The 13,439-nt window shown below is 40.0% G+C and overlaps 1 protein-coding gene across 4 annotated transcripts in view; it reads left to right on the forward strand.

Annotated features, from left to right (window-relative positions):
* The window catches only part of NPAS3 (neuronal PAS domain protein 3), a 629,144-nt gene that overhangs the window by 596,695 nt on the left and 19,010 nt on the right, over window positions 1-13,439 (forward strand). For all 4 annotated transcript variants that reach the window (XM_075503122.1, XM_075503124.1, XM_075503123.1 and 1 more), the window contains one exon: window positions 5,906-6,012. In XM_075503122.1, coding sequence (XP_075359237.1) covers window positions 5,906-6,012 — 107 coding nt within the window. The remainder of the gene's footprint in view (window positions 1-5,905; window positions 6,013-13,439) is intronic.

Raw genomic sequence — 13,439 nt, forward strand, 5'->3', positions numbered from 1 at the left:
GGTCTGTCGGGGCAGGGCCTGGGAGCCAGGGCCCATCCCACCACCCCAGCCAGGAGCAGGGCAGCCGGGGGCACCAGGGCAGCCCCAGCCCCGGGCGCTGGGCACCTCCCTGGGGACAGGCGGAGGCCAGGCCGGGACGTGGGCCCGCAGGTGGGCCCGGCTCGGCAGGGCCCGTGGCCGGGCAGGGCAGGGCTGTGGGGAGCTGGAGCCCGGCCCTGCTGCGGCGTTGGTGGGGCAGGGTGGGGGGCCCAGGGGGCTGGCATGGGGTCCTGGGCCGTGGGCAGGGTATGGGGAGCCCCGGGCGGGTGAAATGGGGTTCTGGGCTGTGGGCAGGGTGGGGGAAGGCCCCAGGGGAGCTGGTCAAGGCCATTAAGGCTTATTGGTGCCCTCAGGGCCCTGAAAAAATAAAAAGAAAATCTAATGAACTGGTATTTAGAGCAGAATGAAGATATCTGAGAAGGAAGATATAAGTAATAAAGAAGTTTGGGTCTATTGATGGAAGTCTGAGGTGTGGGGGAAAGGTTGGAAAGGAAGAAAGAAGGTAATGCAGCCAAAAGCAATTTTGTCAAGGGGACCTATCATCAAAAAATGGAACAAACAAGATGACTAATGCAAGCTTTTCATGTGACGGCAACCGTGGCATATTATAAGTTAAGAGTGGAAGCTCTCTGATATGAGCAATCATAATTGCTCAATCATAATGGAATACCTATAATCAGGATAGCACATCTATATAAACTTTTATAAAAAGGGATAAACTCAAATGCTTTGTTGAATCAGGGCCTTAAACAATTTAAAATAATCTTGGATTTCAGTTATGAGGTTATCTTTGCTGTCATGTTGCTGAACTGCCACAATAGTATTAATAATAATATTACTTGGCTATTAGAGAGAACACTTCATCTAAACTGCCAAAGCATTATCTAAAAGAGAATATATTATTCTCATGTTTAAGCTTGGAAAAACTGCTCCATAGAAAGTGGCTTGCACAAGGTCACAGAGAAAGCTGGTAACAGTATTAAAGTTTGGGCTGAGCTTTTGCCTGACTCCACCCAATGAGCAACTAGATTGTGTGTAATCTGGCAGCCAGTGAAAGAGCTCTGGGATTAGCGGTGGGATCTAGAAGAAACCTTTTGCCTTAGTCTTTGATGTGACTGTGACCTACCTAGGTAGTAATGGAAAGCTGCTACCACTGCAGAGCTCTTCAGTGGCCTCTGTGAAATGAGTTGCTGGTATCTGTCCAGTTCCTAATGAACAGATTTCCTTTTAACAAAATCACCTGCACTTACTGTTACCGTCGTTGGCAACCTCAATTAAAAAGCCAGGAATCAAATGGATGTGAAAAATGAACTATTCCGTCAGGCCAAGTATGATATGAATTTGTGGGCCGTGTTAGAAAGATTTATACTTTCTCTGCCGTCAGTTTGGCATTTTTATGAGCCCTAAATTGTGTATGGTTTTTTTTAATTAAACATTTTTCTCAAACCTTCCCTTTATGTTCATGTAGCAATAAAACTTTCAAATGCCTGAGAAAGGCGTCACTGCAAAACGTAAAATGCATCAGACGTGCAGCACTGATTGGTAATCACATAGAAAGAGCTGATAACACGTGGTAAACCATGGTAAGCCCGCTGACTTATGCAAGGAAGTGTTGAGCTTACTAATGTTTTTCACTCATTAAAGTAAAGGCAACATTATAAAGCAACTTCTTGTTTGTGATTGATTTAATCTTGTATGCTAGGGTAGAATGCATATGATGGTACTTGAATTTATGTTGCAATAGTTCCATTTTAAGCCCCTGTGTCAGTGTTAAAAATAGTTTATAAAAGGAATTTCAAATAGTAGAAACACTTCCACTGGGGAGTGAATGTTAGCTCACTGAGGCAGCGGGATTTCCACTGATGGAAAATGGAGTAAGAAATCCAAGATCCAGGGCTTGGATTTCGTAGCACGTACAAAGCAGAATATGACTGTAAAAGCTGGAGAAACGTAAAGGACAGAAGATGGGAAGGAATTAACTGAACAGCTGATTGAAGCTGTCAGATGAATTATCTGGGCCTTTGCCAAGGCCATTCTCCAAGTCGGGGAAGTTGGGATCTCTCTTCTGGGACTACAGAAAGGAGATAAGTATCCCATCCTGAATATATGGGTTTGACTCCTGGCACTTGAGGGCAGCTGCGAAATTCTTTGTGGTGCCACAGTAAAGCAAGCACAACACCGATGAAAACAGAGAAAAATGGATCCATGCTGGAGAAGCTGTAAGCACTATTTAAGGAGCAATGGGGAGTTACTGGCAGCCGCGGGGAGTATGGAGCAGAAGTCGTGCTACTTAACTGAAATGAATGCTCACAGTGGACCATTGGATCAGCAGGGGTGAGATCAATAGTACTCCTAGTTTTCCAAGTGGTTGCCTGCTTGCAACAGCAGGGAGCAGGAGTGACATTACTCAAGTCTTTGGGTGCATCTTGTTACTTTTCCTAATGAAGAGATCTGCATCAGAATCCTGGACTCAGTGCACAAACTAGACAATAGTTAGCTTCCCTTTGAGACAAGATCCGTTAGCTAGTATATTGGCTATTTCTAATAATTAATATTTTGTTCTGAGAGTGTTAAATGGGGATGTAAAATTTTGTTGCCTAAAACGTGGTATGTTAATCCATGTCTGTTTTCCAAATGTGGGATTCATGTCATCTAAGCTTCACCATCTAGTCTAAAATAGTCTCGAATTTATTTATTAGTCAGTGGACTGAGAAAAGCACCTGCAGAGGACAAATCACCTTAGATGGTGATAAATAATTAAAAGCAAAATAAAGAGACTGCTGCTAGAATACAGCATCAGTCTGTGTATTTTCAGTGTCAACTGTTAGTGATTGGTAGACCATCCGGAGAGAGCTATAGTTCAGTTTAATGTGGACTGCTATAGCCATATCTGCTAATCTGTGCCCAAAAGGAAACAACCCAGCGAATATGGTGTTTTCCAAATGGAAGAGGTTTGGCCTGTTGTCCATGACAGTGGTTGCCAATAGTTCCTTCAGATATGCAGAAACAGTCTTGTGTAGAGAGCCTCAAGCCTACAAATGTGTGCACAATTTGGTCCTAATTCAGCAAAGCACTGTATCATATACCCACCTTTAAATTTCAGTCAATCATGTTAACAGTCCTGTAAGTCAGTGAAACCACTGACCTGCTCAAACCTAAGCCTGTGCTTATGTTTTACAGGATCAGGTCTGTGTATTCAGCAGAACCGAGTTCCTACCCATCAGCCTGTTGCTTTATTTTGTCAAAGGGCTTGGGAGCTACAAGATCTGTCTCCTAACTAGTGCTCTAAGATATACTATAATATTTCTTTCTTTTCTCCATGCAAATTATTTCTTTTCCACCTTTGGTACATTTGATATAAGCATGAGTGTCCTATTTGATGTCATTTCTTTTGCTTCTGGTTTTGGTGTAATTGCTTGCCAGTGATCATCACTTACATCTGGCTATTCTTTCTGTTTCTTCTTCCACTTTTTTCATCAAAAAAAAATCCTGTCCTTCATATGTCTGTTTGAAACAGCTTTTTCTTGATATCGTAGAATCATAGAATCATTTAGGTTGGAAAAGACCTTTAAGATCATCAAGTCCAACCATAAACCTAGCCCTGCCAAGTCCACCATTAAACCATGTCCCTAAGTGCCCATCTACAGGTCTTTTCAATACCTCCAGGGATGGTGACTCAACCACTTCCCTGGGCAGCCTGCTCCAATGTTTGACAACCCTTTCGGTGAAGAAATTTTTCCTTATATCCAATCTAAACCTCCCCTGGTGCAACCTTAAACTTAAGGGATTGTGAATCTGCTTCCACAGTTGCCTTGCTGTGTTCATTTTTATCTGTGAAGATTTTACACAAACATGCTGCTGCAGAGAAACAGAATTCAGCTGAGTCAAATTTACCAGAGGGGGAAGCAGAACGGTCATCTTCCGTGTTAGCCCTGTGAACTGTGGCACTCGCAGCCTGGGTACATCACAGGGCAGTGGCCTGCCTGGAGATTGCCCCTTTCTACTAGGCTGGGCAGGGTGGGATTTCTTCTCCCTGATCTTGAAGCAGACCCACCTCCTAACAGAAAACACACAGTTCTTGGGCCAGAGAAGAGGCAGCAGAGTGTGCCAGTGAGGAGACTGTAGACGTGGGAGGGGGAGAGACTTGAGTTCTGGTTCCTGCTCCAAGGACTGTTTATACACTTAGTTTAGTATAAAAAGATAATATACAGTCCAGGGGACAGGAACCTTTAAATCTCAGACTCCCTTCCTTCTGGTGAGGTTTCTCATCACTGGGCAGAGATCCCAGGTCCTTTGTTTCCCAGCCCATAATTCACTGTGCAACCAAAGTGGAGGAACGCAGCAGGAGGGACAAGGAGTCCCACTGCCACCGTTCCAGACTTGTCTTTATCCTGATGAATTGTGTCCTTTCTGGGAAGGTAGAGGAGGTGCTTTTCAACTGTGGTTTGTGATAAACATTAGACAGGTATCCCCAGACGGGTATCCCACGTTTGGTTAGGTGCTGTACCTACTAGGCAGTTGTTTGAAAGTGCACATCCTTCAACATGCTCTGCCATGAAAGTGGGAGACGGCTGTTGTGTTTTGTGCTAAACTTGATTTGACAATTTTTACTAGCAAATTTGAGTCCACCTGCTTTACTTGTGCTGTTTTTCATGCTTGGGGTTTTTTTTTTTTTTGATTGGGACAAACCCCCCGAGCTGCTGTGGTGCTGTCTAATGCTTCCATTCTCCTTCAGTCTTTCTGGTCTATGGGTTCTCCCTGCCTCAGACACCCAGGCAACCCCAGCTCTGCTAGTCAGTGCCTCAGTGGCTGTGTTCGCCCCCTCTGCCTGCTGGGAACCCCTCAGACCCACACAGTTCAGTTTCTGGGTTAGCCTCCCCACTGGCCTCCCGCAGGATCACACTCCAGTTGGTTCAGCTATCTAGTTATATCAAGATGTTCGGTGTTTCTTACAACTCCCTTCAATGGATGGCAATTATATCTTGCAATTGCAAAGTGGGCTTAACCCCAATCATTGTAGCATATTTCAAACCCTAAAAAATGATTCTATTTCTAGAATACAGACATACTTTTAAATGCTTGTGTGAGCAAGGCATTTTCCAATTGTTTTGTTATTTTCTGCACTGCATTTAAGGACATTGACATCTTGACACTCCATGACAGAAGTTTACACACGCACATAGACACAAGCACGCAGACAGACACACACACAGAGGCGCACACACAAAGGTCTGCAGAATGGATTTTAAAGTTTCTATGTGCAATAAACAACAAAGTCCCAGTTGAAAGGGCCCAGAGTGAAAGCTGAGCTCCCAAATGAATTAGACTAAAAAAGATAACACCCTGAGGCATCTGTATGTCTCAGCATTTAAATTATATCCCTTGAAATATCAGTTTGGACTTGGTGCCAAGAAATGGTTGAAGAGCTTTTTCATGAATATACCCAATAGAAGACCAATCTGTTGAAATGAAATGTGTCTCTAATCATTTGGTATAAACATAACATGTTTTTACTTTATTATGTAACCTTGAATCATCTTGGTCTTTTAATGAGGATTTTGGGTTGTTGCTAATGCTTTACAATTTCATGGAATTATATTGTCTTGGTGTTATGCCACAGGGAGAATATGCACTAGAATTTAACTTTCCACTTATTTAAATGGATAAAATGATTTCAAGGTTTCTTTAAAAAATGTTTTCTTTCTTTTTTTTTCCTTTAATGCTGTGTCTTGTTTGTACAGATATTCCATTTAAATTACTATAGTGGTGAAAAACTTTTTAGCAGATTTCACTTTCTGAGTCATTTGACAGTTCTTGTATTCTTTTCCTTCTTGAACTATAGGCTGTATTTGTTTTTGCTTTTCAGGATTAGTGATTACATGGATCTGACCCCTGTAGATATCGTAGGAAAGAGATGTTACCACTTCATTCATGCTGAAGATGTGGAAGGCATCAGACATAGTCACTTAGACTGTAAGTACTTCCATTTTTGTCAAAATAATCTGATACAACACTTGATTGTTCCTGAACTATTATTTATATTCCACAACTGGGGTCTTCATCTTGCACATGATTTTTTTGTCATAGGGTTTCATAGAGGGTGGCTCAAATATAACTTTTTATATGATTTGTCTTCAAGTCTTTTTATAGACATGTAAGATTGTTCACATATGTGGGAATAAAAAATTATATTTGTATTACCAGAGTTTCCAGCAGCTGTTCATTTACACGTGCTGTGCATTATTTTACTCCTTCAAAGAGGTATTGCTTAGGTGAGAAACACCCTCCCTAGCACAGAAAATGAACTCCTCTCTTTCTTTGTTTTTTATTTCTGAGTCATAACGTGGAGGTCAAAAACTGCAGCATATTTGGGATTTCACCAGGTTTTTCAATACAGAACTGAGCTACAGCTTTACCAGAGTTTTAACCACCTCGTGTATTAACATCTAAATGGCCCCCATCCCTATAGCATCTAAGTCCCTGTTATTTGCACACAGGTAGTATCTGATCAGGATAACAGAAGTACAAAAATGTTACAAGAGAGAGCATGTGCATACGTCTGTGTATGGGGGAAGGGAGGTTCAGCTTGATGCCTTGTAATTAAACTCTTTGTACTCCTCTTATTAAAAGCCATAGGGCCTAATTCTTTTCTTGTTGAGATCTGTTGACTTCAGTGATGGTGCTCCTGATTTACCCTGGTGCGAAAAGAGATTTAGGCCCATAATCTCTAATTTATCTGTGCCTGCAGTGAAGCCAGATAATTCTTTGGAAGTTTCAGTGACTGACTGCGTTTATGATTGACTTGTGTGTTTTTCTTAATGTAAAAGACTATCTGCAAACTGCCTCTTAAATTCAGAGTCCCAGATTTGACTAACTCTGCTCCCCCTGCACCATGTCCTGCTAGCATTTCCTAATAAAGGGGTAGCAACCCAAATACAGCCACATTTAATTAGCTTTTACAAAACAATATGACAGCAACAGAAGGCAGTATAAATCTTCAGTCCAAAAGTACCTTGCTCGATCTGCAAGGGAAGATAGAAGGATAACTGCAACTGGAAAGCAGGAGAACAAGGACAGCTTCTATGACAATGTATGGCAGCCACCAACAGTATCAAGCTCTGTAAAGCTCTCAAATAGTCCCTGAAGTTTCTAGAAGGTAAAGTGCATTTGGCATAAGAAGGTCAGGTTAGATACATTTCTGTGGAAAAAAATAAAATCAACTACCCAAAATGATAAACAAAGTAATTTTGCATCATTTACATTTTGAGTGTTTAATATCCAGGAGAATATGTCAGTTGCTCAGAAATGAAGGAACAAATTCAGAAACTTACTTGGTGCTCTTGAAACTGGAAGTCAAAAATGACAAGTTGCACTTCCACTGCACTATCTGACCGAGGAAATAAAAGATATTTATGACTCAGGCTTAACATACCACCTGGCAGAGATGAACATCCCATTTGAAAAAGACCTTAATCTTCTGAATGACCACTTCTCTCTGAAATAGAATATGCTTTATGAAACATTCATCTTCAGAAAACTTAGAGACCTATGCAGACAGTGTGAATGCAGTGTGGTCCAGTGTTTAAGCACTGGACTAGGACTCAGGAGACCCTGGAGACAGTAATGACTTCTAGAAAATCACTTCACCTTACTGTGTTCCTGCTCTCAGCGTACGTCCAGTTCAGCTGATTGGATTGCAAGCTTGATAAACATAGGGGCTTTCTCCTGTTATTAGCATCCAGCACAGTGGGGTTCCAAACTTGGCTGTGTGGCTACAGCATAATTATTCTTGCTAGGCTAATTTTTTTTCAGTAGATGAGGCTGGTTACATCTTTTATGTATAGTTGTTCTCTTGACTTATAGGAACAAGGTGTTCATAGAATCATTCAGGTTGGAAGGGACTCTGGGACATCATCTAGTCCCACCTCATGCTCAAAACAGGATCAACACTGATTCAAAGCAAATTGTTTAGCACTTTGTCTAGTTGGTCTTGAAAACCTTCAAGGTCAGACTTTCCACAACTTCTCTGAGTGGCCTGTTCTAATTATCCTTAATAAGGGCTTAATTATCCTTACAGTGATTTTTTTTCCCTTCTATCTAGTTGGAATTTCCCTGATTTGATTGTGCAGCTAATGGCTCCATCTTTGCAGTAACCTCCTCGCAGGTATGCTGTTAGGTCCCCCTGAAGCCACCTCTTCTTCAGGCTGAGCAAACCTGGTGCCACAGCCTTTCCTCACAGGGCAAGTACTCCAGCCCCTGACCGTCTTGACAGACCTCTGCTAAACTCACTGAAGTTTATCAATATATTTCCTGTGCTGGGAGCCTAAAATTAGATTCCAGATGCAATCTAAAGAGTGATGAGTGAAGGGGAACAATGACTTTCTGTGATCTACTGGCTATACACTTTTTAGTGCAGTCCATAGAGCATACTGCTGATTCATGCTTAGCACACTGTCCACCAGGACCCCAGGTCCTTTTCCGCAAAGCAACAACCCAGCCAGTCAGCCCCCAGCCTGTACCATTGCAGGGAATCAGTCCATCCCAAGTACAGGACTTTGCATTTGTCTTTTCATGTTGTTCAAACTCATGCTCTGGATGAAAGATCTGCAAGTTTAAATTAGACTTGGGAATAGCTCAGGAAGTATACCTGCCCATTATAAGTCCTGCAGAAGCTGAAGTGGTTCATATCTTTGCCCAGAGAGATGCTCGACTTTGTAGAAAAACTTTGTAAAAAAAAACAAGAGAAAGAAATCGCAAAACCCCAAAATACTTCATAGCAACTTGTCCATCCTAGAAAATCAAGTTTCAAACCAAACTAGAAAGAGAAAATCCTCCTGGTTTAGTTAAATAAAATTAGAGCTAAAATTCAGGAACTTGCAGACACTGGCTGTAGAAGGTAAAACCCAGCAGAACTGCAGTTCACTAACAGACAATGCAGGAGATTCGCCAGTACAACATAGGAAATAATTGCTTGAGGTTACAATAAAAAAAAGCAATATTATGCAATATTTTGAAGAGGAGCTGGAAGCTAAAGTAATGGTTAGAAAGCCCTATTGAAAAGTAGAAGCAGGACTTGAGAAAGCAGCAAACCGAAAAGGTTGTGTTTGATGGAGGACTGCAGAATGCAGCTAAAAATCTTGATTGATTTTTACAGAAGAGAAAATAATTTTTAAAGATTAAAACAAGAAGAATCCCAAATTGCAATGGTAGATCTAAGGGTAAAAAGAAACACAAATAAAGCTGCTACTCTGCCTATTCACTGATAACATATCAGAAAAAAATGGGAAAAGTAAGACCAGTACATCCTGCCTTCTCATCCAGGTTTTTCAAAGACATCAAAGAGGAAAACAAGCACAGAAGAAAATGTTGCACAAAATCACACAGAAAAAAATCAAGAGGGCTGTTGATGGCTTCAGATCATAGAAGCCCATTAGAAACTTTGAAAAACAGGCCTTGTTAATGCTATCTCAGATAAAAGAAGACAAAAGCAGTTTCAGGAATGTGACCATAACAAGTATAATGGTGAAGAAGGTCTGCAGGACTATAGCAGTGACAACAGTCTTTTGTAAGGGAACTGCTGCCCTAATGAAAGGTCAGTTATAGTCAATGGAAAAGCTTTCATTGGCTTCAATGGACATGGGGATTATGCCCTAAAAAAGCAAATTTATATGGACTAAAATTCTGACCCCAGTGAAGTAAATAGCAAAAATTCCATTAGTTTCAGGGGGGTCAAGATTTCTGCTTAGAGATTTATGTTAATTATACCTTGATGCCCTCATGGATTAATAAAACAACATTCATACTCTACATATGCCTGCATTTATTCCAACACAATAATACCTGGTGGTGATCCCACAAGTTATTGAAGCATCTATTTTTTTCACCCAGAAATAAAAAGCTTAGGGATATTCTTGCTATCTTGTTTCATTCAGGCTTTCAATGATCACTTTTATTGCAAATCTCCCAGCCAACTGTTTGGTGTTACAATTCTACCCTATTAATCTGCTTCCCATTTTATAATGCTTCTTGGTTTCAGAAGTTTGGGAAACTTCTCATTTTTTCGTCTTTGCTGTGTTTGTTGAACAAATTGCTGGTAGAATCCTGACAGATATCACATCATAAATCAAGTCCCTCTCACAGAGATTATAGTTAAAATGTTCTCTAGTCTAACAGCCTGTACACCATCCAGCATCATGGCTCAGCTGTTGGCTCAGCTGACACACAACAACTGGCTAAGCTGCAACAACTTGTGTTTGAATCTGAGCCCTCAGAAATTGCAGGTCTAGCTGTACCCTGGCTCAGATACAGTCCCTAATCCTAGCTCTGTATAACAGAGCTGTATATTAGGATATATAGAGCTGTATAACAGAGCTGTTGATTAGGATATGTGGCATGAAAGAGTTAAGTTGAATGTTTTCCATTTCATAGTTATGCATCTAGAACTAACACCCTAGAAAGACCCCTCATGCCCCCAGTTCTACTTTACCACTTGTAAGAACGGGGAAGGTGATTGGATCCTCTCTTTTTACTTACCTCTGCATAGAAACATAGCAGGGCTGAACTGCCTGTCAAGCATAGGGCAGTTTCACCAAGCCATGAGTCCCTGCATGGGTAGAACTGCGATTGTTCCAAAGACAAGAAAATATCCCTGATCTTAAAGCTAGCAGGATACATTTTATGTCAAATCAATATTAGAAATCAAGCAGATTAATAAAATTACTGTTTTATCAGGTCTTAGCACTGTCTGTAGAGCTCAGCAAGGGCAATTGACACTCGCTGCTCTCTGGAATATGATGCTGTGCATATGTGTTTCCCTTTGGTTGACACTTATCATACAGAAGTCTATAACACCCCTTTTTTATTTAAGAAGTGTGAATGGGTCTCACATGCTGTAGGAGTATACATCTTCCATTTAATTGAAAAAAATTAATGGTCTTCATTGAACATCAAGTACTTGATGTTACTGTTCAATGAAGGTCATTAAGAAAGCAGTGAGGAAGGATAAAAGTCAAGACCTCTGAAGGCAATCATGAATATACTTTTGGACAAATATAGGACAACGTGTCACCATTTGAAAATTAATATACTGCTTGTAAGAACACTGTCACAAGTATATATCGGTATATAATACGTACTTTTTCATTTTGGAATCCTAATTGAGGTCTAAATTTAGAAACCTGACACTGACAAAAAAGATACTTGTTGTCCTCAGCTATTGCTTAGAAAATATCATCCTGTTTCTTCAGGATTTGATTTACAGCTATAAGAAATACAATTCCTCAGGAACAGTGAGCCAGGGCAGTTCATTTCCCATAAAGCAAAGGTCTCTGATGAGTATGTTTGGTAGCACTCCCTCTGATCTACTTTATCTGGTTTCCAGTGGTTAGAATAATCCAGTCTTTCTGAAAATAAACTATTCCACATTCACCTTTTTCATGGCTCCCCTATTTTTCAAGGGATATTACCCCCTCAGTCTGCTTTTAAATCAGTTATATATTCATGATTTCTTTTATGTATGTTCAGTAGAAAAATTCTATTGCTGTACAAAATATTGCTTAGTAGTTTAGCCTACCAGCTGTAGTTGAACTAACCCTTTTAACTTATGCACATTAGTTATAATTTTTTATTCTCTTAATAACCTCAAACACATGAAAAACAAATAGAATGAGTTGATAATTTCTAACAGTAAAATACACTTCACATATTTTGCTATCATGCTGTGGAATAACTCTGCAATGTCAAGTAGCACACAATTAGTAAAACTGTAGGGGGAAAAAAAGAAGTGTTTTGATCCTGAGGAATTTTTATCCTAATCAGATCGAAATTTCAATGCTCTTGTAGTGCTTAATATCTTCAATCACCAAAAAAATCAAACTGATTCCAATGTCAGGTTTTGCATTTTGGGACTGAAATAAAATGCTAAAATATACAAATGAATCTCATGTTTGTACAAGTTTATTATCATCACTAAAAAGCAAGATTGATTCTAAATTAGGCTGATAGAATGTCTGGTGTTTAGCTAATTCTTAAACCAAGCCCGCCTGGCATCCTGATGACAGTCTAGTGTATCTTGTTTTCAAAGTATTGCAGAAGTGTTGGTCTGACAACCTGCACAATCTTCCTCTCTGTCCATACTATGGGCCAGCAAAGATTTCTGCATTGGAGACTGGCATCCTTATGTCCTTTTGACTGGAGATAGTGGTGATAGAGCAAGATGAGGGAACAGGAGATAAGAAACTAGAAGAAACAAAAGCATATAAAGAAAACTTTTTTCATTCATCCGAGGAAAAAAAGGAGCATGGATTTTGGTTTTAGCCCATGCCTAGTCTTTGTTTTTCAGTCCTAATGAATCTTAAGAGACATGCACTTAAGCAAGAGTGTGTGTTTCGTGTCTTTTAGCCATGCTCTGAAATCCTGCAGATGTTGTGTTTGCTCCTGCAAATGCTTCTTTGGGTTATGAGAGATGCTGGTCTGTCGAGCTTAATTTCTTTGTCTGCTCTCTGACCAAAGCCAGTTACTTTAGAAGAAGGGGGAAAACACTCTGCAACATGCAATTACGTACTCCTTGCACCTTTGTTTTCTCTATAAAATGCTATTAACTCATGGTTGGTTCATCCCTTGAGAGATGAGAATTTATACCACCACTAACATTTCTCTTTGTGGAAGACAGTTGTTGCTATTGTAATATTTGGTATTCTAATTATCCATATAAATATTCAGATATAATTTTAAATCCCAATAAATTTCTAATCTTCGTGATATTTTGTGGCTAAGTTTTTCACATGCAAATTGTGTGCTATTGGACAAATGTTTTCTGTATGTAAAGTATATAAGAGCGTTTACCAGAAGCATCAGATCTTTTGGATAGTAAACAAACCAGAAAACTCTACAAAGCTAAACCTTTAAGCTATTTAAACCATTAGCTGCTGAACCTAATTGCAGAGTTTTGCCTTCTGTAGCTTAGCAATACACAGTTATTTTGCAAGATGCCTCAGATATAGTTTGCATCAATAACCCTTTAACTTAATTCCTGATGCTATTTCATCTTCAAATTAAATCTAATGCAATACTGATTAGTACGTTCCCATTTCAGTTTATAGGCTCTCCATTGTAAGTCTTCCAATAGCTCATAGTTGAAATTTACACCTAAACTCTTCTCCTATTTTTACATTAAAAATGCATGTGCTACCAGCTTTTTAAGTACAGCTACTGCATTAAGGGGCTATAGAGTGAAGGTTGAGCTCTGACTTCTGCTGGGAACCTCTGGTTTCCCAGTTACTCCCTTAATCATTTTCTTTATTTTTTTTAAAGTCTCTTTGTGCTCAAAATTTCCAACCCCAAAGATGAATTTATACTTTGATATTATTCTTGTGATAGATTGCAGAAGCACATGATAAATT

The sequence above is a fragment of the Mycteria americana genome, chromosome 5 (assembly GCF_035582795.1).
Source record: "Mycteria americana isolate JAX WOST 10 ecotype Jacksonville Zoo and Gardens chromosome 5, USCA_MyAme_1.0, whole genome shotgun sequence".
NCBI lineage: Eukaryota > Metazoa > Chordata > Aves > Ciconiiformes > Ciconiidae > Mycteria > Mycteria americana.